The 26,137-nt window shown below is 38.4% G+C and overlaps 1 protein-coding gene across 1 annotated transcript in view; it reads right to left on the bottom strand.

Moving 5' to 3' along the window:
- LOC110460450 (protein fuzzy homolog) overlaps positions 1-26,137 on the bottom strand; it is a 159,251-nt gene that overhangs the window by 3,448 nt on the left and 129,666 nt on the right. The window contains exons 5-9 of the mRNA XM_021513352.1: positions 12,075-12,272; positions 11,027-11,122; positions 4,964-5,067; positions 2,918-2,994; positions 456-557 (exon numbers count right to left, since the gene is read on the bottom strand). Coding sequence (XP_021369027.1) covers positions 456-557; positions 2,918-2,994; positions 4,964-5,067; positions 11,027-11,122; positions 12,075-12,272 — 577 coding nt within the window. The remainder of the gene's footprint in view (positions 1-455; positions 558-2,917; positions 2,995-4,963; positions 5,068-11,026; positions 11,123-12,074; positions 12,273-26,137) is intronic.

The following is a 26,137-nucleotide window of genomic DNA, read 5'->3' as shown; positions in this document are numbered from 1 at the left end:
CCACCACCTAGGGATGCTTCCAGTCAAATATGGTTGATATCCACTTCTTAGTTCCAGAGAAGAAGTCGCTTAAAGCAATATGAGCAAATTGACCCCTTTTGGCCCCGCCCCTCAGCCCCCTGGGGGGTCAGCCCCATTATTTGTACAATTTTGAATCCCCACCACCTAGGGATGCTTCCGGTCAAATTTAGTTTAATTCCAAACAGTGGTTAAGAAGAAGAAGTTGTTTAAGGAAATTGTTGACGTACGGACGGACGTACGTACGGATGACGGACGCCACGGTATGGCATAAGCTCACCTTGGTCCTTCGGACCAGGTGAGCTAATAAAGTCTAAATATATATTTATCTAAGAATCTGTGAAATTGTACTTCATTTCATTTTCTTTCCAGATTTTGAGGGTAAATAATACACATCAATTATTTTATCACTCAGGCAGAAATAGTAAAACACTCACTTAAAGCACTGCCCTCAATGTTGGAGGAAAAGAAAGAACCTACGACTTTCTTGTAGAAGGACTGTAGAACCTCTTTCCTCTGGGAAGTGTTAAGACCATCTCCTGTCAAAAGCAAAGTATCATTGTATTTATGTTATTCATTTTAATGTGGACCTGTCCTCATGACTTACCTGGTGTAGACCTGTCCTCATGACTTACCTAGTGTAGACCTGTCCTCATGACTTACCTAGTGTAGACCTGTCCTCATGACTTACCTAGTGAAGACCTGTCCTCATGACTTACCCAGTGTAGACCTGTCCTCATGACTTACCAAGTGTAGACCTGTCCTCATGAATTACCTAGTGTAGACCTGTCTTACTGACTTATGGTACTTAGTATAGACCTGTCCTCATGACTTACCTAGTGTAGACCTGTCCTACTGACTTACCTAGTGTAGACCTGTCCTCATGACTTACCTAGTGTAGACCTGTCTTACTGACTTATGGTACTTAGTATAGACCTGTCCTCATGACTTACCTAGTGTAGACCTGTCCTCATGAATTACCTAGTGTAGACCTGTCCTTATGACTTACCTAGTGTGGACCTGTCCTTATGATTTACCTAGTGTGGACCTGTCCTCATGACTTACCTGGTGTAGACCTGTCCTCATGGCTTTCCTAATGTAGACCTGTCCTTATGACTTACCTGGTGTAGACCTGTCCTTATGACTTTCCTAGTGTAGACCTGTCCTCATGACTTCCCTAGTGTAGACCTGTCCTCATGGCTTTCCTAATGTAGACCTGTCCTTATGACTTACCTGGTGTATACCTGTCCTCATGACTTACCTAGAGTGGACCTGTCCTCATGACTTACCTAGCGTAGACCTCCTGTCCTCATGACTTACCTAGTGAGGACCTGTCCTTATGACTTACCTGGTGTATACCTGTCCTCATGACTTACCTAGCGTAGACCTCCTGTCCTCATGACTTACCTAGTGAGGACCTGTCCTTATGACTTACCTGGTGTAGACCTGTCCTTATGACTTTCCTAGTGTAGACCTGTCCTTATGACTTTCCTAGTGTAGACCTGTCCTCATGACTTCCCTAGTGTGGACCTGTCCTTATGATTTACCTAGTGTGGACCTGTCTTCATGACTTACCAAGTGTAGACCTGTCCTCATGAATTACCTAGTGTAGACCTGTCCTTATGACTTTCCTAGTGTAGACCTGTCCTTATGACTTACCTGGTGTATACCTGTCCTCATGACTTACCTAGCGTAGACCTCCTGTCCTCATGACTTACCTAGTGAGGACCTGTCCTTATGACTTACCTAGTGTAGACCTGTCCCTATGACTTACCTAGTGTAGACCTGTCCCTATGACTTACCTAGTGTAGACCTGTCCTCATGACTTACCTAGTGTGGACCTGTCCTTATGACTTACCTAGTGTGGACCTGTCCTTATGACTTACCTGGTGTAGACCTGTCCTCATGACTTACCTAGTGTAGGCCTGCCCTCATGACTTACCTAGTGTAGACCTGTACTCATGACTTACCTAGTGTAGACCTGTACTCATGACTTACCTAGTGTAGACCTGTACTCATGACTTACCTAGTGTAGACCTGTCCTAATGACTTACCTAGTGTGGACCTGTCCTACTGACTTACGGTACTTAGTATAGACCTGTCCTCATGACTTACCTGGTTTAGACCTGTCCTCATGACTTACCTAGTGAAGACCTGTCCTCATGACTTACCTAGTGAAGACCTGTCCTCATGACTTACCAAGTGTAGACCTGTCCTCATGACTTACCTTGTGTAGACCTGACATCATGACTTACCTAGTGTAGACCTGTCTTCATGACTTACCTAGTGTAGACCTGTCTTCATGACTTACCTAGTGTGGACCTGTCTTCATGACTTACCTAGTGCGGACCTGTCCTCATGACTTACCTGGTGCAGACCTGTCCTCATGACTTACCTGGTGCAGACCTGTCCTCATGACTTACCTGGTGCAGACCTGTCCTCATGACTTACCTGGTGCAGACCTGTCCTCATGACTTACCTGGTGTAGACCTATCCTCATGACTTACCTAATGTAGACCTGTCCTCATGACTTACGTGGTGTAGACCTGTCCTCATGACTTACCTTGTGTAGGCCTGTCCTCATGACTTACCTAGTGTGGACCTGTCCTCATGACTTACCTGGTGCAGACCTGTCCTCATGACTTACCTGGTGTAGACCTATCCTCATGACTTACCTAATGTAGACCTGTCCTCATGACTTACCTAATGTAGACCTGTCCTCATGACTTACCTGGTGTAGACCTGTCTTCATGACTTACCTAGTGTGGACCTGTCTTCATGACTTACCTGGTGTAGACCTGTCCTTATGACTTACCTAGTGTGGACCTGTCTTCATGACTTACCTGGTGTAGACCTGTCCTTATGACTTACCTAGTGTAGACCTGTCCTTATGACTTACCTAGTGTAGACCTGTCTTCCAGAGAAGGACTTGTACTACATAAGCATCTGTTGGTGTCTCTGTTTACTACCAAAAATCTGCAAAGTAAAATGAAACAGAATGGATATAGGAAAATACAATATTGCAGCTAACAAGCTGGTCTTCTCTTAATATTAGATAACTTTAACTTGAATGTATTTCCTTCAATACATCATCTTCCCCAACTTTATCTGATCTACATGACTATTCTCTGCCAACCATCACTATCGTCCTCAGCCTACAACCTCACAACCTCCTCAGCCACCCTCAATCTTCCTCAGCCCCTACGCCCTACCCCGCACCCTAAAATCTTCTCTAGCTTCCCACAACCCGCATCCCTAAATCTTCTTTAGTCGCCTCCACCCAACAGCCAGCACCCCCAAATCTTCTTAATCTGCTTCCTACCCTACCCCCCAGAATCTTCTTTAGCAACCCCCAAATCTTCTACAGCAGTCCTCAACCCCAACCCCAAAATCTTCTTTAGTAGCCCCCAGCCCACACCCCACATCCTCTAATCTTCCTCATTCACCAGTCTACTAGCTTAATCCCTTTATTCTTATAACTGTATATGGCTTTACTGATTGGTCTTCTTCAGTCCACACCAAGTGAACTTCTACAGGCGTCGTCCACAATTGTCCTGGGTGCTCAATAGGTGAAGTTTCCCTCGCTATAGAATTCTATAGTTTCTACTTCCTATATTTCCCCTCATCTCAAAAATTAAAATCTTCCAAAAGTCTTCCAAAAGAGCCTTCTTAATGGCATTTATTTATATGTAAACCCCTAGGTGAGGCCTAAACATCCCATCACATAAATATAAATATAAATATCTGATACCTGTAACCCCAGTCTCTTCGCCTTCTTGGCGACGTCAGATATTGCTCCCTATAGACTACTGTTGTCAGCTTTGACGGTGCTGTGTCAGGGAGAACTATGCAGGTAGATGTACAGACAGACTTATAGAGACATGTCTCCAGGGACAATGAGTCGACTGCACTTAACTGTACTCGACAGAAAAACACCAAACTGTCTTGTGTTTGGTCATTCAAATGTAGCTATAAAACTGGGGAATGGCTAGGTGGGGGATGAGGGTTCACATAATTTATTTCCATTTTTTCTAGTTATACAAGGCGTGGGCATATGATGTGACCTGCCTTACCGGTATATACAACTAGTGTACACCCTGATAGCAGAGGCTGTATATTATAGTAATGACGGTATATGACAGGCTACATACTGATTTGTATTTCATTTCACTGAGCCTCTGGTGATGTTAAAAGAAAAATTTGTGACAAGTCTCATCAATTTCTTATGAAAAGGAATCAAATTTAAGATACTTTTTATCACACAAACAAGCATTTTTTGGCGAAAAGAAACGTTTGTTTCTCTAGTCATTCTAGAAGTTTAAAATTCCTCCATCTTTGAATGTAGCTATATTGTCCTCATTGTGACATCATAGTACATTCTGGAAGTGTGTGACTTCATATTTTATCATGGTTTGATGACCTAAGTTTACATGCAAAAATATGACATTGGTGTTTTCCAAGAATAGCTAGTAACCATATTGAAATATACAATCACCTATACATTCTGTATACTGTATGGCATATTGCTATTTGTATAATGTATACATAATTTGTCATTGTCATTTGTACAATGTATTTTACATTGTATAAACTAATACATTATATATACAATATGTCATCCCTACTTGAAACATTAACTCAGGGAAATGGGTATAAATCGTAACTGATCATCAAGAGTTGAATATTCTGTTTCTCCCATAGCACAAACGTAAATAAAAATGTATCACCACAGTGAGATTATTTCACATGTTGATGTCAAAAACAATAAACTACAGACAGGCAGGGATAAAACCTATAGCCTCTTTGGGATGTATATGTTAATATATCAGTCATATATATCTTGCACATTGTATTTACAATATGAAATGACAAATATTGCTGATAAATGATACATGATCAAGTCCCCAGAGCTGGTATGAAGTTTTGCTATTTGAGTCCTACTTACCCCAGGATGTTTGGATCCAGTGTTATTGTGATGGGGAAGTTCCTGGGATGAAGTCTACACACAGATATCAAAGGATCATAGGCGGTTTTCCAGAATCTGACAACCTGTTTGAAAATGGTTATAAAATACACATATACAGCAAAACAGTTGTTTGAAGATGAACAGGTTAAGATTAATGATATTCCTTTTTGTAATTCAAAACCAGGAACCGAGAAGAAAATTAGACAAACGAAAACATCAGGAACTGAGGAAAAAAATTAAGACAAAAGAAAACACCAGTAACTGAGGAGAAACTAAGATGAAAGAAAACATCAGTAACTGAGGAGAAACTAAGTAGAAAGAAAACACCAGTAACTGAGGAGAAACTAAGACAAAAGAAAACACAAGTAACTGAGGAGAAACTAAGTAGAAAGAAAACACCAGTAACTGAGGAGAAACTAAGTAGAAAGAAAACACCAGTAACTGAGGAGAAATTAAGACGAAAGAAAACACCAGTAACTGAGGAGAAACTAAGTAGTAAGAAAACACCAGTAACTGAGGAGAAACTATGTAGAAAGAAAACACCAGTAACTGAGGAGAAACTAAGTAGAAAGAAAACACCAGTAGCTGAGGAGAAACTAAGACGAAAGAAAACACCAGTAACTGAGGAGAAATTAAGACAAAAGAAAGCATCAGGAACTGAGGAGAAATTAAAACACCAGGAAATGAGGAGAAATTAAGACAAAAGAAAGCATCAGGAACTAAGTAGAAACTAAGACAAAAGAAAACATCAGGAACTGAGGAGAAACTAAGACAAAAGAAAACACCAGGAACTGGGGAGAAACTAAGACAAAAGAAAACACCAGGAACTGAGGAGAAATTAAGACAAAAGAAAACATCAGGAACTGAGGAGGAACTAAGACAAACGAAAACACCAGGAACTGAGAAGAAACTAAGACAAAAGTAACTTTATAAATATGCAATCTTTTCCTTGCATCAGTTTACATTGGTAACCATTTTTAAGCTTAATCTAATTAAATCAAATTAATTAACCATTCATCAAATTTAAAATATGAGAAAGTGTTACAATGCATCATCTACTATAAATAGGTATTGAACGAGTTGATAGAAGATACACATGTTCTGTAAAATTGTGAAGAAGATTACGTAATATTTCAACCAATTCTTGTGTGACTTGATCATTGACCTGAGTTATCAAGTTCAGGAAAATTTCTCGATTAAGTGACATCTGAAACATTAATCAATTTTAGTCAACAATTAAATGAATTCAACAAACGATAAACATTTGAGTTATGAAGCAATCCTGGAAACCCGACAAACATTGAAACAAAGCTGGTATTTGTCCTTGTTTGTAACATTACATGACAGAGCCTAACAATCCGTCAGATATCCTAACAGCACCAATTAGCCAGAATAAACGTGTTCACCTGTTCAACTTTCTGACTTCCATTATATAAACTATTATAATAAAGTTTACCCCTCCCCAGGGGGAAACGTGAGAACCCAGGGTCATGAAATTCACAATTTTAGTAAAGCACCTTCAGACCCCTTCCATCTATGAAGAGTATTTTATTCTACCATATCTGGGTCTTGAGAAGAAGATATTTGAAATTTCAGTCAATTTAACCCTTTTTGGCCCCACCCCTCAGCCCCTGGGGGCCAGTCAGGGCTGATATGTGCATACTAGCAAACTGCTACCTAATACTGATAATGCTAACCTAAATTGAATTACTTCCAATGCCAATTAAACAAATGTTAGTCCGAAATGTGATTTCCCTATATAAACTATTGTAAAGTTTACCCCCTCCCCAGGGGGAAACGCGAGAACCCAGGTTCAAGAAATTCACAATTTTGGTAAAGCACCTTAAGACCCTTCCATCTATGAAAAGTATTTGATTCTACCATATCTGGGTCTTGAGAAGAAGATTTTTGAAATTTTAGTCAATTTTACCCTTTATGGCCCCGCCCCTCAGGCCCCTGGGGGCTGGGAACCAAATCAGCCACTAGTTTTGTTGACCTTTGGCCATGGAAGGTTTCTGCAAAATTTCATTGAAATTGGTTCAGGGGTTTTGTAGAAGAAGTTGTAAATGTAAATTGTTTACGGAAGGCGGATGCTGCCGGACAAAAGGCGATCGCAATAGGTCACTTGACACTTTGTCTCAGGTGACCTAAAAATTTCAGAAAGATCTTACTTCCCGAGAAATAGCGATAACAAGAATTGTTTAAGGACGGATGACAGACGACGGACGCAGGGTGATTTGAATAGCCCACCAGTATATGATGGTGGGCTAAAAAGTCTATTGAAGATTAATTATAACCCCTCTTGGAGCTACAGTATTCAATTAAACAAAGATTAATTGTTTTGCACAGGGGTGCTCTATCACAAATTAGGTAAAACTCCTTCAAGCTCTCCTTAAGGAGTAAACCAATTATTTCCTATTTCAAGCCCCATGCACTCATCTGTCCCCACAGTGTCACACACTTCATTTATTAAACATTCAATTTCCTAGGCCCAGAAATGTTCCAAGCCATATAAGATCAAAATGCCTTCATTTGTTTTTGGGAAGAAATATTTTTTGATATTTGGACCCTGCCCCTCTGACCCAAGGGGTCATACAATTAATTCAAAATAGCCCCTATTTCCTTTTGTGGTACCACCCTTCTGTCCACCTGGAGCCCACATCCTTCATTTATGTAATGTTGAATAACCCTTGTCTAAGGATGTTCAATGCCAAATTACTGAATTCTGTTTTGCTTGGCCTAGGGATGCTCATACCAGATTGGAAGAATTCCCTTAATCTGTACTGATGGAGATGTCGAAGAAAGATCAACCTGTTTTCCATTTCTTATTATGGGCCCTACCCCTCCCGCCCCAGGGGGTGTAGACTTTATCCTTCATTTATACAATTTTTATTTCACTTTATTTTATGATTGATATTTTTTATTTACAGAATTGAGGTCTTTACTTTGATCATGTTGTGAAAGTGAACTTTTATACAGTAAATCAATTATATTTTGAAAGATACGTTTTTTGTTTTTTGCTTTAATTTGCGTTCCTATTTTAAATTTAAAACCTTGTAAATATGTAATCGTAGAAAGAATCACAAAAGTTCTCAAAAATTAGGCATTTACATCGGTGAATGACTAAACACTGTAGCCAGTCGATGTCATTTTGGCATCTGATAAAAACTCAACAGTGTTGATACTATGATAGCTGTGTAAACCTTCAACAGAATTCAGAGTCTAACAAAAACTCAACAGTGTTGTCACTGAAACGTAGAAAAACACATTCCCAGTATACATAAACACAATTATAGCTTCCATTTCGTCGGATCGTAAAGCGACAGGTATGAATACAAAAAATAGCTTCACAGGTTACATTCATTCAAACATATACTTGAATTTAAATGTCATTGAAAATAATCCACTTTTAATTGAAATTTTACCCAATGAAAGTGAAAATTAAATCATTTTTTTTGCTATATGATTTGAGTATAAATTATATGCATCATTTGGGATGAGTTTTATAGAACAAACACACACTCCCAATTTATTATCTACTACAATCATATTGTCACAAAGAGCCAATCCAACGGTGTCAGTGACATTGATCTACCTCATGGTATAATTGGCCCCAGTGGCTACTAGAGAATTTATATCTCTCGAAAGATCCCTTAGAAAGGACATGTGTACTGGTACCATTACGACATTCATACATCATCACTGCCTTGATGGAGTATTCAGAAGTAAAATATGAACTGTTATATAAAGCTATGAACTTCTACACAGATTGACGTCTGTGAGAACTATAGATTTGACCCAGGCCTATCTCATAATCATGACTTACTGGCAAATCCTCACTACTGGCATACATCACATATCCTTTACTACTGGCATACATCACATATCCTTTCTACTGGCATACATCACATATCCTTAACTACTAGCATACATCACATATCCTTTACTACTGGCATACATCACATATCCTTACTACTGGCATACATCACATATCCTTTACTACTGGCATACATCACATATCCTTTACTACTGGCATACATCACATATCCTTTACTACTGGCATACATCACATATCCTTTACTACTGGCATACATCACATATCCTTTACTACTGGCATACATCACATATCCTTTACTACTGGCATACATCACATATCCCTTACTACTGGCATACATCACATATCCCTTACTACTGGCATACATCACATATCCTTTACTACTGGCATACATCACATATCCTTTACTACTGGCATACATCACATATCCTTTACTACTGGCATACATCACATATCCTTTACTACTGGCATACATCACATATCCTTTACTACTGGCATACATCACATATCCTTTACTACTGGCATACATCACATATCCTTTACTACTGGCATACATCACATATCCTTTACTACTGGCATACATCACATAACCTTACTACTGGCATACATCACATATCCCTTACTACTGGCATACATCCCATATCCTTACTACTGGCATACATCACATATCCTTAACTACTAGCATACATCACATATCCTTTACTACTGGCATGCATCACATATCCCTTACTACTGGCATACATCACATATCATTTACTACTGGCATACATCACATATCCTTTACTACTGGCATGCATCACATATCCCTTACTACTGGCATACATCACATCTCCCTTACTACTGGCATACATCACATATCCTTAACTACTAGCATACATCACATATCCTTTACTACTGGCATCCATCACATATCCCTTACTACTAGCATACATCACATACCCTTACTACTGGCATACATCACATATCCCTAACTACTGGCATACATCACATATCCTTTACTACTGGCATGCATCACATATCCCTTACTACTAGCATACATCACATATCCTTTACTACTGGCATGCATCACATATCCCTTACTACTAGCATACATCACATATCCTTTACTACTGGCATCCATCACATATCCCTTACTACTAGCATACATCACATATCCTTTACTACTGGCATACATCACATATCCTTTATATATTGCGTATTCATATTCTTACAAAAAACGATTACTGGAACAACCGATATCTTGTTAATAAACAAGAGGTCCAGAGGACCTGCAGCACCCAGCTGGACTGTTACTATGTATAAGCTAGGTTACCTGTTTGCGGACTAGATTGAGCTTAGCCACGGAACAGTTTCTGTGAAATGTACCTTTTACATCAACATTATGGTTTGTATACTCCCACTGGAGGATGGTTTTAGGGTGAAGATCTCTACTGTTTCCATGTTACTGACCCACAAAAGTTCCAAGAGGTTTGAGGTTGAACCTCAGGGTTAATTCTGGTTAAATGATTGTGTTTTCCATTTTTAAATTTCAGCAGTTTAAGAAATGGTCATTGAGCAGGAATCTCAACCATTTTCAATGTGATGATCCAGGAAATTAATATAAGAACCAAGAGGTGAGGCTGGATGCCAGAGCCAATCCTGGTAGCATGCATGTCTTCATTCCCAGCAATGGATGCATTCATCTCTTTATGCCCTTCCAAAAATGGTTAAGGTAATTTAATTGAACAACTTGATAGTCCTTAATAAAGGCATCATATACATCAATTATATTTAACCTAAACCTTTCGGTTTATTTTCATTCAGAAGTAGTTCGTAGATAATGATATTTGAACACACTTGTCACTTGAAAGTTGCTCAAGGTCATTCATTGTGCAAAATGGCAATCCTCTGCTTCAGCATACTATTGGGCAAATATTATGATCCTAGAGCTTTTGATTATTCAGAAAAAGTTGTTTAAAGGATATAAGACAATTTACCCCATGACCTTGAAAGTGAATCATTTAAACAAATTTCGGTAAACTGCTATCCCAGCAACCTATTGGCTATTGACCGACCTGTGCGAAAGTATAAGGTCATTTGCCCTTCTGACAGGTGAGCTGATGACAGACACAGTGAGATCGTATAAGTTCACTTGGCCCTTCAGAGAAAATGGGGTAAAACCACAATATTCCAGACTTTCTTTTAGCAAGGCCTATAGGTTTACACACCTCAGGCTCCAGTTCAGCAAGGGCAGGATTAGGGCCACAGATAACACACACCTGTACACACTTAGTCAGGTGAAACGTCATCAGGCGGTGTGGAACCTACAACAACAACAATCCATACAACACTGATCTTTTACCACCAAATTACATGACATCATTTACTATCCAGTTACATGACATTATATACCACAAAATAACATGACATTAGGTATCACCAAATTACATGACATCATTTACTATCCAGTTACATGACATGATATACCACTTAATAACATGACATTATGTATCACCATATAACATGGCATCATTTACTATCCAGTTACATGACATTATATACCACAAAATAACATGACATTAGGTATCACCAAATTACATGACATCATTTACTATCCAGTTACATGACATGATATACCACTAAATAACATGACATTATGTATCACCAAATTACATGGCATCCTTTACTATCCAGTTACATGACATTATATACCACTAAATAACATGACATGATGTATCACCAAATTACATGACATTGTTTAATACTAAATGACATGATCTTATTTACCATCCAATTACATATTAGTTACCTTTAAATTACATGACAGTGTTTAATACCAAATCACATGAAATTATTTACCTCTAACTTACATGAGATTATTGACCATCCAATTACATGGTGTTATTGACCATCAAATTACATGACATTTTTCACCTGTTAATTACATGACATTGTTTATTACCAAATCACATGACATTATTAACCATCCAATTACATGACATTATTTACTATGCAATTACATGACATTATTAACCATCCAATTACATGGCATTATTTACTATGCAATCACATGACATTATTTACCATCCAATTACATGGCATTATTGACAATCCAATAACATGACATTATTTACCATCAAATTACATGACACATTTTACCACCAAATTACATGACATTATTTACCATCCAATAACAAGTTGTCATTTATCATCCAAGTTGTATGACATATACCATATAATGATCTACTCTTACCTTGACCAGTATGTAAGACTTACTGTTGGGTGACTGTCGGGTAGGTACACAGGTAGATCCCGTGACGTACAGTCCGACAGTGATGTGACCAACATACGCAGCAGGACAAGTTCATTAGCTGTGAGACTCCACCATTTTTTAGTTGCTACGGAAACCTTGCCCTCCACCAATAAACAGCCGTAGACCGTTTCAGCAGCATCAGTGAAAGCGTCAAGGAAGTTCTGAAACAAGAAAAAATGATGTCCTTGATTAATCACTTGAATCCATATCATCAATATCTGCAAAACACATTTAATTGTAAAATGCTTCTTAAGTTTTTAAGAATTTTCTTGGTTCGCGTAAAAGTTGAAAAAGTAGTTATGAAATGTATCACCTGCGTTTAATGAAGACAGGAAGGTGATTCCATAGGGATGTTTTCTTGTTAAATGTTAGACAATGGTAATAGAGTTACGTTTCCCTGACATGACACTGCTGGTGTGCGGCCTTGCCTGTCATGTCAACTTGCTCTATTCCTGATATTGATAACTAGGATGTGATCTGTGCCATATAAAGCTTGTAAGAGCTGTCATCCTCAACACTCACTGCTGGGACGACACAGAGCAATATTTTACGTTGAAATAATTCTACAAATAAGATAGGTTGTCGATAGCAACATGGAGGTGAATCAGAAATAAACTTCTATACTCTACGTCAATTATCTCATTAGTGTTTTAATCTACCAAGTTAGGTGTTCATATCTGTTTGCCAATAGAAGCAACACCTGTCTGCCAATAGAAGCAAACACCTGTCTGCCACAAGAAGCAAACACCTGTCTGCCAATAGAAGCAAACACCTGTCTGCCAATAGAAGCAAACACCTGTCTGCCAATAGAAGCAAACACCTGTCTGCCAATAGAAGCAAACACCTGTCTGCCAATAGAAGCAAACACCTGTCTGCCAATAGAAGCAAACACCTGTCTGCCAATAGAAGCAAACACCTGTCTGCCAATAGAAGCAAACACCTGTCTGCCAATAGAAGCAAACACCTGTCTGCCAATAGAAGCAAACACCTGTCTGCCAATAGAAGCAAACACCTGTCTGCCAATAGAAGCAAACACCTGTCTGCCAATAGAAGCAAACACCTGTCTGCCAATAGAAGCAAACACCTGTCTGCCAATAGAAGCAATACCTGTCTGCAAATAGAAGCAGACACCTATCTGCCAATAGAAGCAAACACCTGTCTGCCAGTAGAAACAAGCACCTGTCTGCCAATAGAAGCAAACACCTATAGCTATCTGCCAATACCTGTCTGCCAATAGAAGCAAACACCTGTCTACCAATAGAAGCAAAAAACTACTGCAGGTTTACCTCAATTCGTTCGATATAACTCAATACAAGACCCTTAACAGGGCACAGTTCCTTAAATACTTAAATCCATGTGACATATTGATCTTGGAAGGAAGCTGGTGGGGATATACTACTACAAACTTAACAGTTAAATGGTCGGAGAGAACGTTAAATACTGATGAAGTGAAATTGTACGTTTTAAAGATAATATTGATACATTGTATTAGGTTGGTAAAGTCTTTGAAGCACTAGAGAAAAAACTTGTTACTGGGAGCAGGAGATGTCCCAGATCAACCAAACTCAATGTCAGAAATATAATACAAAGATTCCAATAAAGTGCAGCATCGGCTTGGGAACTTAAGAGTCACTTGGAGCAAGCAACTTGGCAAAGCCCAGAGTGATTCGATTTCTGTTATAAATATAATTAGTATTATGTAACTGGTGACATTTTAGCAATAACAAACCATTCATAATCACTGCATAAATAGTTCGAAAGCCATACGCACTAAAATAGGCAGCGTTCACGGTAAAGTTCTCACTGTCTTGTACACTAGGAATTCTGTGTAAGAACTTACGTCAAAAAGGTATTGCAACTAAGAGGCATCCAATGCCTACACAACATTACATATACTTTCTTTATAATCGATAAAAGGATAAAGAAACCAGCACCTGTGAACAAACAAACTACTTGACTAATTGAAGGCATTTCAACAATACAAATGAATATAGACGACTGCAACAGTTACTAGCTAGCTGGTATAGATACCTTACCATAGTGAGTGAAACACTACCTTACTAGCTAGCTGGAATAGATACCTTACAATAGTGAGTGAAACGCTACCTTACTGGCTAGCTGGTATAGATACCTTACCATAGTGAGTGAAACCCTACCTTACTGGCTAGCTGGAATAGATACCTTACCATAGTGAGTGAATCGCTACCTTACTGGCTAGCTGGAATAGATAACTTACCATAGTGAGTGAAACGCTACCTTACTGGCTAGCTGGTATAGATACCTTACCATAGGGAGTGAAACCCTACCTTACTGGCTAGCTGGAATAGATACCTTACCATAGTGAGTGAAACGCTACCTTACTAGCTAGGTGGTATAGATACCTTACCATAGTGAGTGAAACGCTACAACCTTAATAGCTAGCTGGAATAGATACCTTACCATAGTGAGTGAAACGCTACCTTATTGGCTAGCTGGTATAGATACCTTACCATAGTAAGTGAAACGCTCCCTTACTGGCTAGCTGGAATAGATACCTTACCATAGTGAGGGAAACGCTACCACCTTAATAGCTGGAATAGATACCTTACCATAGTGAGTGAAACGCTACCACCTTAATAGCTAGATGGAATAGATACCTTACCATAGTGAGTGAAACGCTACCTTACTGGCTAGCTGGTATAGATACCTTACCATAGTAAGTGAAACGCTACCTTACTGGCTAGCTGGAATAGATACCTTACCATTGTGAGTGAAACGCTACCACCTTAATAGCTGGAATAGATACCTTACCATAGTGATTGAAACGCTACCACCTTAATAGCTGGAATAGATACCTTACCATAGTGAGTGAAATGCTACCTTACTAGCCGGCTGGTATAGATACGTTACCATAGTGAGGGAAACGCTACCTTACTAGCTAGCTGGTATAGATACCTTACCCTAGTGAGTGAAACGCTACCACCTTAATAGCTGGAATAGATACCTTACCATAGTGATTGAAACGCTACCACCTTAATAGCTGGAATAGATACCTTACCATAGTGAGTGAAACGCTACCACCTTAATAGCTAGCCGGTATATAGATACCTTACCATAGTGAGTGAAACGCTACCTTACTAGCTAGCTGGTATAGATACCTTACCATAGTGAGTGAAACGCTACCGAAGCTCATTACCAATGCCCCCACTGTGTGTTGGCAGCTTGCTAGGATTAGCGGAATTATTGAAAAGTCTTTTGAATATTTATAACCAGGGATGGTATCATTTAATGAAAGCCCCTTTCTAGATTAGGAATCAATTTTAATTGCATTAGGCCCTGTTACCTGGTACTGAGCAAGCTCCGCTCTTTAGGCAATAGGGGGTCCTATGTTAAAATGTATATAATCATTATTATATGACATATAGCACCATCTCAATCTTTTTTAAGCCACTTTTCGGTACCTTACAAAACAGAGATATACATGTAATATATAGAGGATCTGACACTCGTGTTCATGCAATATTGAATTTATTGAACAAGTTAAATGTAATATTGAATTTATTGAACAAGTTTAATGTATACTTTTAAACTTTTAATCTAACAATCGTATTCTATTTATTATATAATTTGAGAAACAATCTTTTTCTTGACACGTCTCCTCTATATAATTTGTACTGATGGCTGACGAAAGGACGCATTACATGCATTTTGTTTGGAGCTCGCTACGCCACAAAAAACAGTTTCAGAAACTTCTTCCCAAGAACCTTTTTAATGAACAAACAATCATTTAGGTTTTCTTCATCAACCAATGTTTTAATAATTATCATAACAACATTAACAATAATGTTTTATACGAAAACCATTCAACGAATTGGCGTTTACGAAAATAGCAGTGACGTCATATATTTGGCGCAACTGCGCGTGCAATCTCAAAGTAAAGGTCATCACAATACACATCGAAGTCTGCACTTTTTAAAAGTTTACAGAGACTGGAGTGATTGTCACTCTCTATAACACAGGCGCATTTCTTTGGCGAGGGTTGTTGGTGAATGTGAACCTTGATGTTTCCGCCTGTCACTGAGCCAGAAAATATATTGTGTAATCCGCCATGAAACTGGAACACTGATGAAGTTGACCGGTTACACGTGTTCGCCATTGATTGTGTGTATGTGGGGGAAGTTCAAGTGGAATTTGAACATGCAGGTGTTGAATTTGTGTGAAGCTAACACTCGTGTTTATATAATATTGAATTTATTAAACTCGTTTGTTAATTTTATTCTCCCAGTGCCCCTGCCTCTGCTATCAATGCAAACAGTAACTCGGTCAGTCATTTGGTTTACAAATGTAGAAGTTGTAGTGCGTATGAATATGACCTGTTTTCCACGGTGACAAGACTCATTTGCATGCTTATTGTACGTGTGCTATATCGTTTTTATTGAATGGCAATATTGCACGGAAATAGCCTGTATTATATAATAAAATCTAATAATACAATCAATACATAATGAGGATTTCACAGTTTTTTCTTCAGGTTACCTTCAAACTGGTCCTATGCCACCTGACTAATACCTGAGTGTGTACCTGTGTGTGTGCCGGAGGTATATTGGTGTTCTTTTTATATATGGAACTGTTCTTTAAACCCTGTCTTTTTATAGCCGTCTTAACTTATAATCATGGATCCTGTTAAGATCAGGGTGATATATGTTTTGCCATGTAACAATAAGAAAACTCTTTGCACAGTACAGAAAGACAAGCTTTCAATCTTAAACACTCTCCTCAGGGTCAATTATGAGTTTAGTTGTTCAAGGTTGTAGTGATGAGTATGTGTCATTAAGACCATTATGTGCAATTGTTCTCAATATGTATAATAGACTAAACCTGGATCAATGACGCATCTTTTTGAAACTGACGTATGATATGATGGCATCAGAACTGATGGTTTCGACTCTGACACTGATGGAGCTGTATAACTGCTGTAAATCAGGGTAATACCTACACACGAGCAACCCACAGATCCATCACCCACAGTCCGATCCATTACCAGATACCATACATTTCTAAGATATTCTACCATTTCTTCGTAAGTTAACACAATTTCACACAATGTGTTCTTTATCTGTGCATTTCATCACAGAGTACTGGGACACTGTTTTGGCAGGACTTGTACTCAACTCAAACATTCTGACAGACACAATACTGTATGGCTCTGAGAAACCCACCAATATATGTCTATATTTATCACGGAAACTTTGTCAATGGCCCCCTGGGAACAGATCTGTTAGAAATGATCTGACAACAACTGCCATCTTGTCTTTCATTATATATTACCACTAGTGACAGCTCACAATCGCTTTGAGAATAAAGTGAATTAAACGGCAGCAGAACTGTACTGATGTAACAAAACACCTTATGATGGAGAAGTTAATATACTTCATATCACACGGTGAGGAAGTAGGCTAAGAATTACATATATTTCTACCACAGGCTAGGGAAGATATATGGTGTTCAGTGATGAAGAAGCTTAAGGAGGTGAGATGGGAGGGTATGAGATGATAAGATATGAGAGGACGAGGTGAGACAGGATGAAAAATGAGGTTGTGAGGTGTAAAGAGAAGATGAAGAGTGAGGTTAAGGTAATAGGATTGTGTCACCATTTCTCAGTAGAATTTCTTCACATTTTGTAGTTATATTACTTTGAAGTAAAGATAATTGTCTGCCCCCCCAAAATATAGGTTGTCAGAATTTTAAGAATTTTAAATGGAAATTTATGTAAAAAGGAGTGAATTTTGAAAAAAAATGAAAGTCACAATTTTTGGCAAAATAATGTCAATAAAAATGATACTGAAATAGATTAGTATTGCATTAATGTATATCAATTTAATAAATGCTGAAATTGTGTAAAATTAATTATCTATAAACGATTAAAAATTGACATTTAATAATAAAACCATGTACACATAGTAATTGCATGTAAAGAGCTATCTTTCTTAAAAACAACTTCACAGTAGTGAAATAGGTAGCCGGTTTCCTGAAGTACAGAAAAATGGACACATGTGACTCATTGATAAAAAAAGCACCTGAAAAAATGCCTTGATTGCTTTGAAATACTTTAATATTGAGAGAACACACTGTTCTATCAATAATAACCATACAATATTCATCAGTTTAATATGAAACATTAGAATATGCGGAAATTGTGATACTGTCTCCCTACATTGGATTTTCAACTAGGGACGTACTTCCTATTTCCGTTTATCAAAACACTCATATGACCTTAAGAGATATAAGGTGATGAGGTTAAAGACAGGCTAGAGAGATGATGAAATGTGAGATGGATAGGTGTGAGAAGTAGCATGGGAAATGATGAGATGTGAGAGTATGAGTCATGAGGGATGATGATAGAAAGAAGTGAGTGAGGAAGAAGAGTGAAGTTGTGAGAAGTGAGGTGATGAAGTTTGGGAAGATGATGGTAAAGACAAGATGAGAGTGAGGTTGTGAGTGTAAGGTGATGAGGTTAATGACAAGATAGGGAGTGAGGTGATGAGATTTGAGATGAAGAGGTGTGAGGAAATGAAGAAAAGATAATGAGGTGTGAGAGTATGTGTCGTGAGAGGATGATGAGAAAATGAGATTAGAGACGATGAAGAATGAGGTATAAGGTGATGAGGTTACAGAAAGGATGGGGATGGAGGTGATGAGATATGAGACAAAGATGTGTGAGAAGTTAAAGGGGAGATGATGAGATGTGAGGGAATGGAGTGAAAGAAGTTGTGAGGTATAAGGTTATGGAATATGTGAAGATGAGATTAAAGAAAGGATGGGGTGAGAAATGATATGAGATGTGAGTTGAAGAAGTGTGAGAAGTTAAAGGGGAGAATATAAGGTGTGAGAGTATGAGTTGTAAGAGGATGGGGAGAAGTTGATATAAGATGAAACCAGAGGGAATGGGTCAGTGATGTGAAAGGGGAGAAAAATGGGTCGGAGAGGAAAAAGAAACAAAGAAGAAAGAAAAGTGGGGATGGGAATAACAGGTCACCTAAAGTAAGGAAAGCAGAAAGAATTAAGTAGGAAAAAAAGAACAAGAGTACCGCGGGGCGGAACAATATACGCCCGTCGAATGCCATATAGTGTTATAAACGTTCTTATATTGAATTAAGATCTGCATCATTCTAAGAGTGGTTAGCTGACATGCTATAAAAAATGTAGGAGAAAATCTCTGTACAAAAAATCAAATACTGAAATGAACAAAGGGCAATAACTTTTGGAAAAATTGTCGAATCAAAATTCTTTTAGAGAAGACACAACTTCATATCATGATTATAATGTATACCAAGTTTCAAAGAGATCGGTCGAAAAATGTAGGAGGAGATTGCCGGATGGACGGACAACCCCATACCATAATACTTCCGTCAAATTTGACGGGCGTATAACAATGAGGGGAGGGAAATGGGAATAGACTAAAGGAGACAGAAATGGATTGGGAAAGAAAAGAAATACAAGAGGCCCATGGGCCTAAACGGTCACCTGAGTCTACAGTATTTATTTTTGTTGTTGAAATATGTACCAATTTGAGTAAAAAATAGTATAATGTTAACTTAACTTTGTCAGGACCATGAGCTGATCATTCCTAGACCAATTTTAAGTGAGATCGGCCTATTAGAACTTAGTAGCAAAATAGCGGCCATGGCAGCCAAATTGTATTTCTGATTGACCCGAAAAATAACAACACTTTGTCAGGACCATGAGGCGATCATTCCTACCAACTTTCAGTTCAATCGGTCCAGCAGAACTTGACTTTAAGTTTGAAATAGGTTTTCAAAATGGCGGCCGTGGCGGCCATATTGGATTTCTGATCGACCCAAAAAATAACAACACTTTGTCAGGATCATGAGTCGATCATTCCTACAACCTTTCAGTTCAATCGGCCCAGCAGAACTTGACTTTAAGTTTGAAATGTAAAATGTTAACGGACGACGGACGACGACGGATGAAAAGGGATAGCAATAGGTCACTTGAGCTAAAGCTCAGGTGACCTAAAAAGTGGGGTCAGGAATGGGAATAGGACTTTACCCAAAGGAAGCAAAGGGGAGGAAGTACAGGGAAGTGGAGGAGATGGAAAGGGAAAGAATATCAGGAAATGAAATCAACTCCTGACTTGATAACCAGATTGATCCCTGGACTGGGGCAGTCATTTTGTATATATCGTAGATGATATGAAGAAGGAGCAAAATCGAAGGTCAAAGGTTGAAACCAGGACCAAAAAAAGAAAAAGGACATACAAATAATGTGAGAGAAATTGCTTAAGTCAGTGGGTAGGAATTGTTCCTGAATGATAGAATTACAACAGAAATGTAATTCACTTAATGTAAGATTCTAAAATAACAACATCTAAGGAAAATAAAATCCTGTGATATCCACTAAAATAGCGTTCAAATTCAATGTTATTCCTCAATGGAAACCTCAACATAATTTTAGAAATTTGATAATGAAGATCATTTTTTTTGCCTACAGATTTGATGAGTGGGAGTCACAGATTATTGAAATAATCCTATCCTTTTATTCTGAGTATATTGTATTTTGTTTAATGGTGTGTAATCTCCAAGGAGGTCCATTGCCAAACACGTAATGACAGCGACTACAGCAATGTGCTTCCTTATCTTAATGAAGCATCTTTAAATTTGAGAATTTTTTATTCATACATGTGATGACTCCCTACGAAATAGCGAGTCTTCCTACATTCAACCAATCTCTCTACCAGTGGAGGAAAAGTCTCCCTACCAAACCCTCAATCTCTCTCCCAGTGGAGGAAAAGTCTTCCTCCCAAACCCTCAATCTCCCTGCCAGTGGAGGAAAAGTATCCCTACCAAACCCTCATTCTCTCTACCAGTGGAGAAAAAGTCTCCCTACCAAACCCTAAACCTCCCTACCAGTGGAGGAAAAGCCTCCCTACCAAACCCTCCTTCTCTCTACCAGTGGAGGAAAAGGCTCCCTACCAAACCCTCCTTCTCTCTACCAGTGGAGGAACAGTCTCCCTACCAAACCCTAAAACTCCCTACCAGTGGAGGAAAGGTCTCCCTACCAAACCCTAAACCTCCCTACCAGTGGAGGAAAGGTCTCCCTACCAAACCCTAAAACTCCCTACCAGTGGAGGAAAGGTCTCCCTACCAAACCCTCCTTCTCTCTACCAGTGGAGGATAAGTCTCCCTACCAAACCCTCCTTCTCTCTACCAGTGGAGGAACAGTCTCCCTACCAAACCGTCCTTCTCTCTACCAGTGGAGGAACAGTCTCCCTACCAAACCCTCAATCTCTCTACCAGTGGAGGAAAAGTCTCCCTACCAAACCCTAAATCTCCCTACCAGTGGAGGAAAAGTCTCCCTACCAAACCCTCCTTCTCTCTACCAGTGGAGGAAAAGTCTCCCTACCAAACCCTCAATCTCTCTACCAGTGGAGGAAAATTCTCCCTACCAGTGGAGCAAAATTCTCCCTACCAGTGGAGGAAATTCTCTCTACCAAAACCTCTGTCTCCCTACCAGTGGGGGATCAAATCTCCCTTCCAAACCCTCAATCTCTCTACCAGTGGGAGACAATTCTCCCTACCAAAACCTCTGTCCTTCTACCAGTGGGGGACAAATCTCCCTACCAAACCTCTGTCCTTCTACCAGTGGGAGACAAATCTCTCTACCAGTGAGGGGACCAATCTCCCTACCAAACCTCTGTCCTTCTACCAGTGAGGGGATCAATCTCCCTACCACAACCTCTCTCTCTTTCAACCAGTAGGGGACAAATCTCCCTTCCAAACTCTCAATCTCTCTACCAGTGGAGTACAAATCACCCTACCAAAACCTCTGTCTTTCTACCCTGTGAGGGAACAAATCTCTCTACCAAAACCTCTGTCTCCCTCCCTACCAGTGGGACTAAAATCTCCCTACTTAACCCTCAATCTCATATATGATTTGTTTTAAAAATAATGATCTTTTTAAGAAATCTCTCCTATCTAATATAAAGATCCATATAGATAAGTTTTGTACATCTATCAAATATTATAAGAGATAATTGAAATACGTTCACAAAGGAAACTGATTTTATGGTGTTTTTTTTCCCAATTTGCATCTTTTACAAATTCAATTGGTGCCACAAATTTGTTCAATAAAAATTAAAAAAGCTCCAATTTGCATACTATTTATTTTAAATTCAATGTTGCTGATGAGATATCAGATTCCTCTTCAGTTTGTTTTCACCATAATATCCACTCGAAATATAACTTATAAATGTGGCTGTAAAACCTGACCAGTGTTAGGATGTGAGCATGGAGGTACAGGATACTTACCATTGAGATCATACTGATTTAGTGATGTATTTATACATTACGTCACATATAAAGAGATATTAAATTTATTCTCTGGACAATGATTATTCAGAAATGGATTGATGGACAAACATCTGAACTAAACACATATATAATCAATTGTTTTGCTAAAACATTAAAAGATCAGATTTTCACACAAATTTGGCAAAATAGAACCTGCATATTGAACGAGTCACTGTTGTTGTTGAGTGTTCTAAAGAGTAAGACACAGGGTTAAATACAAGATCTGAATGTCTCAAGGGTTCTGGTTCACTTTCAAGCTTCATTAAATGACTGACATTGTTTAATTCAGTCCAAATTACCTTAAATCTTGACCTTATGTGGACTGTGTTCTCGAGTTTGGAATCACAGGTATTATATATTTTACACCTGATAGTTTCCCCATCTAAATTCTGGAGGAATGTCCTTAGTGTAGTAATATTATAATTGATATAGTATGGCAGGGGTTACACTCAATAACTTACAACACAATATTACAAAACAATAACCTGAAAAACTTTGACATGTTTATAAAGCAGTGATGAGCTTTGCAGTGTTTCTAAACCTACTCTGACTAAACACGGGAGCATAATCTGTAAAAAGCCAGCACTTTGACACAATCTTTTCCATGCCTTTTCTCATCAGAAAACAAAGTTTTAGTGCCTTATCGCAATCAATGTTTTCAAAATTTCAAAAAGGTGTAAAAAGTGTGATTTACCAGAGACAGTGATGTCAAAAGATGTATATTTTCTCCAGATAACTGACGAGGTTTGTGTTGCCATGGCGCCACTGATCCGACTCTGGTAACAGACCTTTGTGCATCTCTGTACCTTTGGGGTATAGCCTCTATCTTCCTGACTTAAGCAGGTTTGGTCTGCGTTGACATCCCAGTAATGGTTTATTTGCAACCAATTTTCTGATGAATTTTCATTTAGATTTTTTTTATGGTTTATTTAATTGCACTGGCTGTAATTGTTACAAGTGTCAGCATACCACATAGAAATATTAGCGCTTTAATTGCCTTCAAGAACAATTCCATGAAAAATTCACAGGACAGCTCTGATTCAAGACAACCTACAAGGAATTTGACATTTCCCATTTCACCTAAATCACATTTTATTTATTTTGTGTATTTTATTGAGATGGTCTTATTATTATTGATCCACTCATCCAATAACCTTTTGGATATTAAAAATGACATTTTTCTTAAATAATTAACATCAACATTTGTGGAAATGTCAAATGCACAGAATAGCACATGGCCTCTGTAGCGGTTTGTTTCGACATTGTAAACAACGATCGGACAGAGTAGTACAGAATCTCACAAATTACGTCAGTTTCTCAATTGAAACACTTGTAAATTAATCCTGCATTCCAAGCTATGCAGTAAGTTGTATTGAAATTTCCAAGTTTAGCTGTGATTTAATTAAGAGGTACTAATGATCACAGGTTTACGAGGAAGAATTCAGTGAGTTGGTGAAGCAATAATTTGCAGTAACCTGCTGCATTGAAAAGGGTTTAAATGAGCAACTGCTAACAATATATTAACCCATCTCTGACTATGTGTAGTGGGCTGTGCAGCACCGTGTGGGCTCTCGTACTACAGGCCACCAGATTCAGGAGTACCGCAGTACAAACGTATTTATATCAATGTGACAAATATCCTCAGCAACATTCCCTAAAAGCCGTGTTTGAAGGGGTCAACAAGTGCACAGTAGTGGGAGACAAAGTAATCCGTTCCTAGAGAAATCATGCTGGATTGGAACAGAAAAGAATTACTCACACACACAAGAAAAAATGAGAGTGTTTTAGTAGGTTGTTCTAAAGGAGATACCTCACGATCATTGTTTATACCCTCATTTACATGCAAGCGTTTCCCTGAATGCCGACTCAGTTTTGGTGATCACTAAAAATTTGATTGTAAATGTTTCTAAACATGTTAATCTTCATTACTGTCCACAGAAGGACATGAAGCTGGAGGGGCTCATATGGGGAATATATACAACAAGTTACCATAAGGGGCTCATAGGGGGAATATATACAATAGGTAACAATAAGGGGTATCATAGGGGGAATATATATAATAGGTAACCATAAGGGGTATCATAGGGGGAATATATACAATAAGTTTCCATAAGGGGGTATTATAGGGGGAATATATACAATAGGTTACCATAAGAGGTATCATAGGGGGAATATATACAATAAGTTACCATAAGGGTGTATCATAGGGGGAATATATACAATAAGTTTCCATAAGGGGGTATTATAGGGGGAATATATACAATAGGTTACCATAAGGGGCTCATAGGGGGAATATACACAATAGGTAACCATAAGGGGTATCATAGGGGGAATATATATAATAGGTAACCATAAGGGGTATCATAGGGTGAATATATACAACAGGTTACCATAAGGGGTATCATAGGGGAATAAATACAATAGGTTACCATAAGGTGCTCATAGGGGGAATATATACAATAAGTTTCCATAAGGGGTATCAAAAGGGGAATATATACAATAGGTAACCATAAGAGGTATCATAGAGGGAATATATACAATATGCAACCATAAGGGGTATCATAGGGGGAATATATGGAATATATACAATAGGTTACCATAAGGGGCATCATAGGGGAATAAATACAATAGGTTACCATAAGGTGCTCATAGGGGGAATATATACAATAAGTTACCATAAGTGGCTCATAGGGGGAATATATACAATAAGTTTCCATAAGGGGGTATTATAGGGGGAATATATACAATAGGTTATCATAAGGGGTATCATAGGGGAATAAATACAATAGGTTACCATAAGGTGCTCATAGGGGGAATATATACAATAAGTTACCGTAAGGGGTATCAAAAGGGGAATTTATACAATAAGTTACCATAAGGGGCTCATAGGGGGAATATACACAATAGGTAACCATAAGGGGTATCATAGGGGGCATATATACAATAAGTTACCATAAGGGGGTATCAGAGGGGGAATATATACAATAGGTTATCATAAGGGGTATCATAGGGGGAATATATACAATAAGTTACCATAAGGGGTATCAAAAGGGGAATATAAACAATAAGTTACCATAAGGGGCTAGTAGGGGGAATATATACAATAAGTTACCATAAGGGGTATCATAGGGGGAATATATAGAATATGTTACCATAAGGGGCTCATAGGGGGGATATATACAATAAGTTACCATAAGGGGGTATTATAGGGGGAATATATACAATAGGTTACCATAAGGTGTATCATAGGGGGAATATATACAATATGTTTCCATAAGGGGCTCATAGGGGGAATATATATAATAAGTTACCATAAGGGGCTCATAGGGGGGATATAAACAATAAGTTACCATAAGGGGGTATCATAGGGGGAATATATACAAAAGGTAACCATAAGGGGTATCATAGGGGGAATAAATACAATAGGTAACCATAAGGGGTATCATAGGGGGAATATATGCAATAAGTTACCATAAGGAACTCATATGGGGGAATATATACAATAAGTTACCATAAGTGGCTCATAGGGGGAATATATACAATAAGTTGCCATAAGGGGTATCAAAAGGGGAATATATACAATAGGTAACCATAAGAGGTATCATAGAGGGAATATATACAATATGCAACCATAAGGGGCTCATAGGGGGAATATATACAATTGGTAACTATAAGTG

The sequence above is a fragment of the Mizuhopecten yessoensis genome, unplaced genomic scaffold (genome assembly GCF_002113885.1).
Source record: "Mizuhopecten yessoensis strain PY_sf001 unplaced genomic scaffold, ASM211388v2 scaffold10401, whole genome shotgun sequence".
Lineage (NCBI taxonomy): Eukaryota > Metazoa > Mollusca > Bivalvia > Pectinida > Pectinidae > Mizuhopecten > Mizuhopecten yessoensis.
The sequence above is the reverse complement of the archived record's forward strand: the minus strand, read 5'-3'. Positions and strand labels throughout refer to the sequence as shown.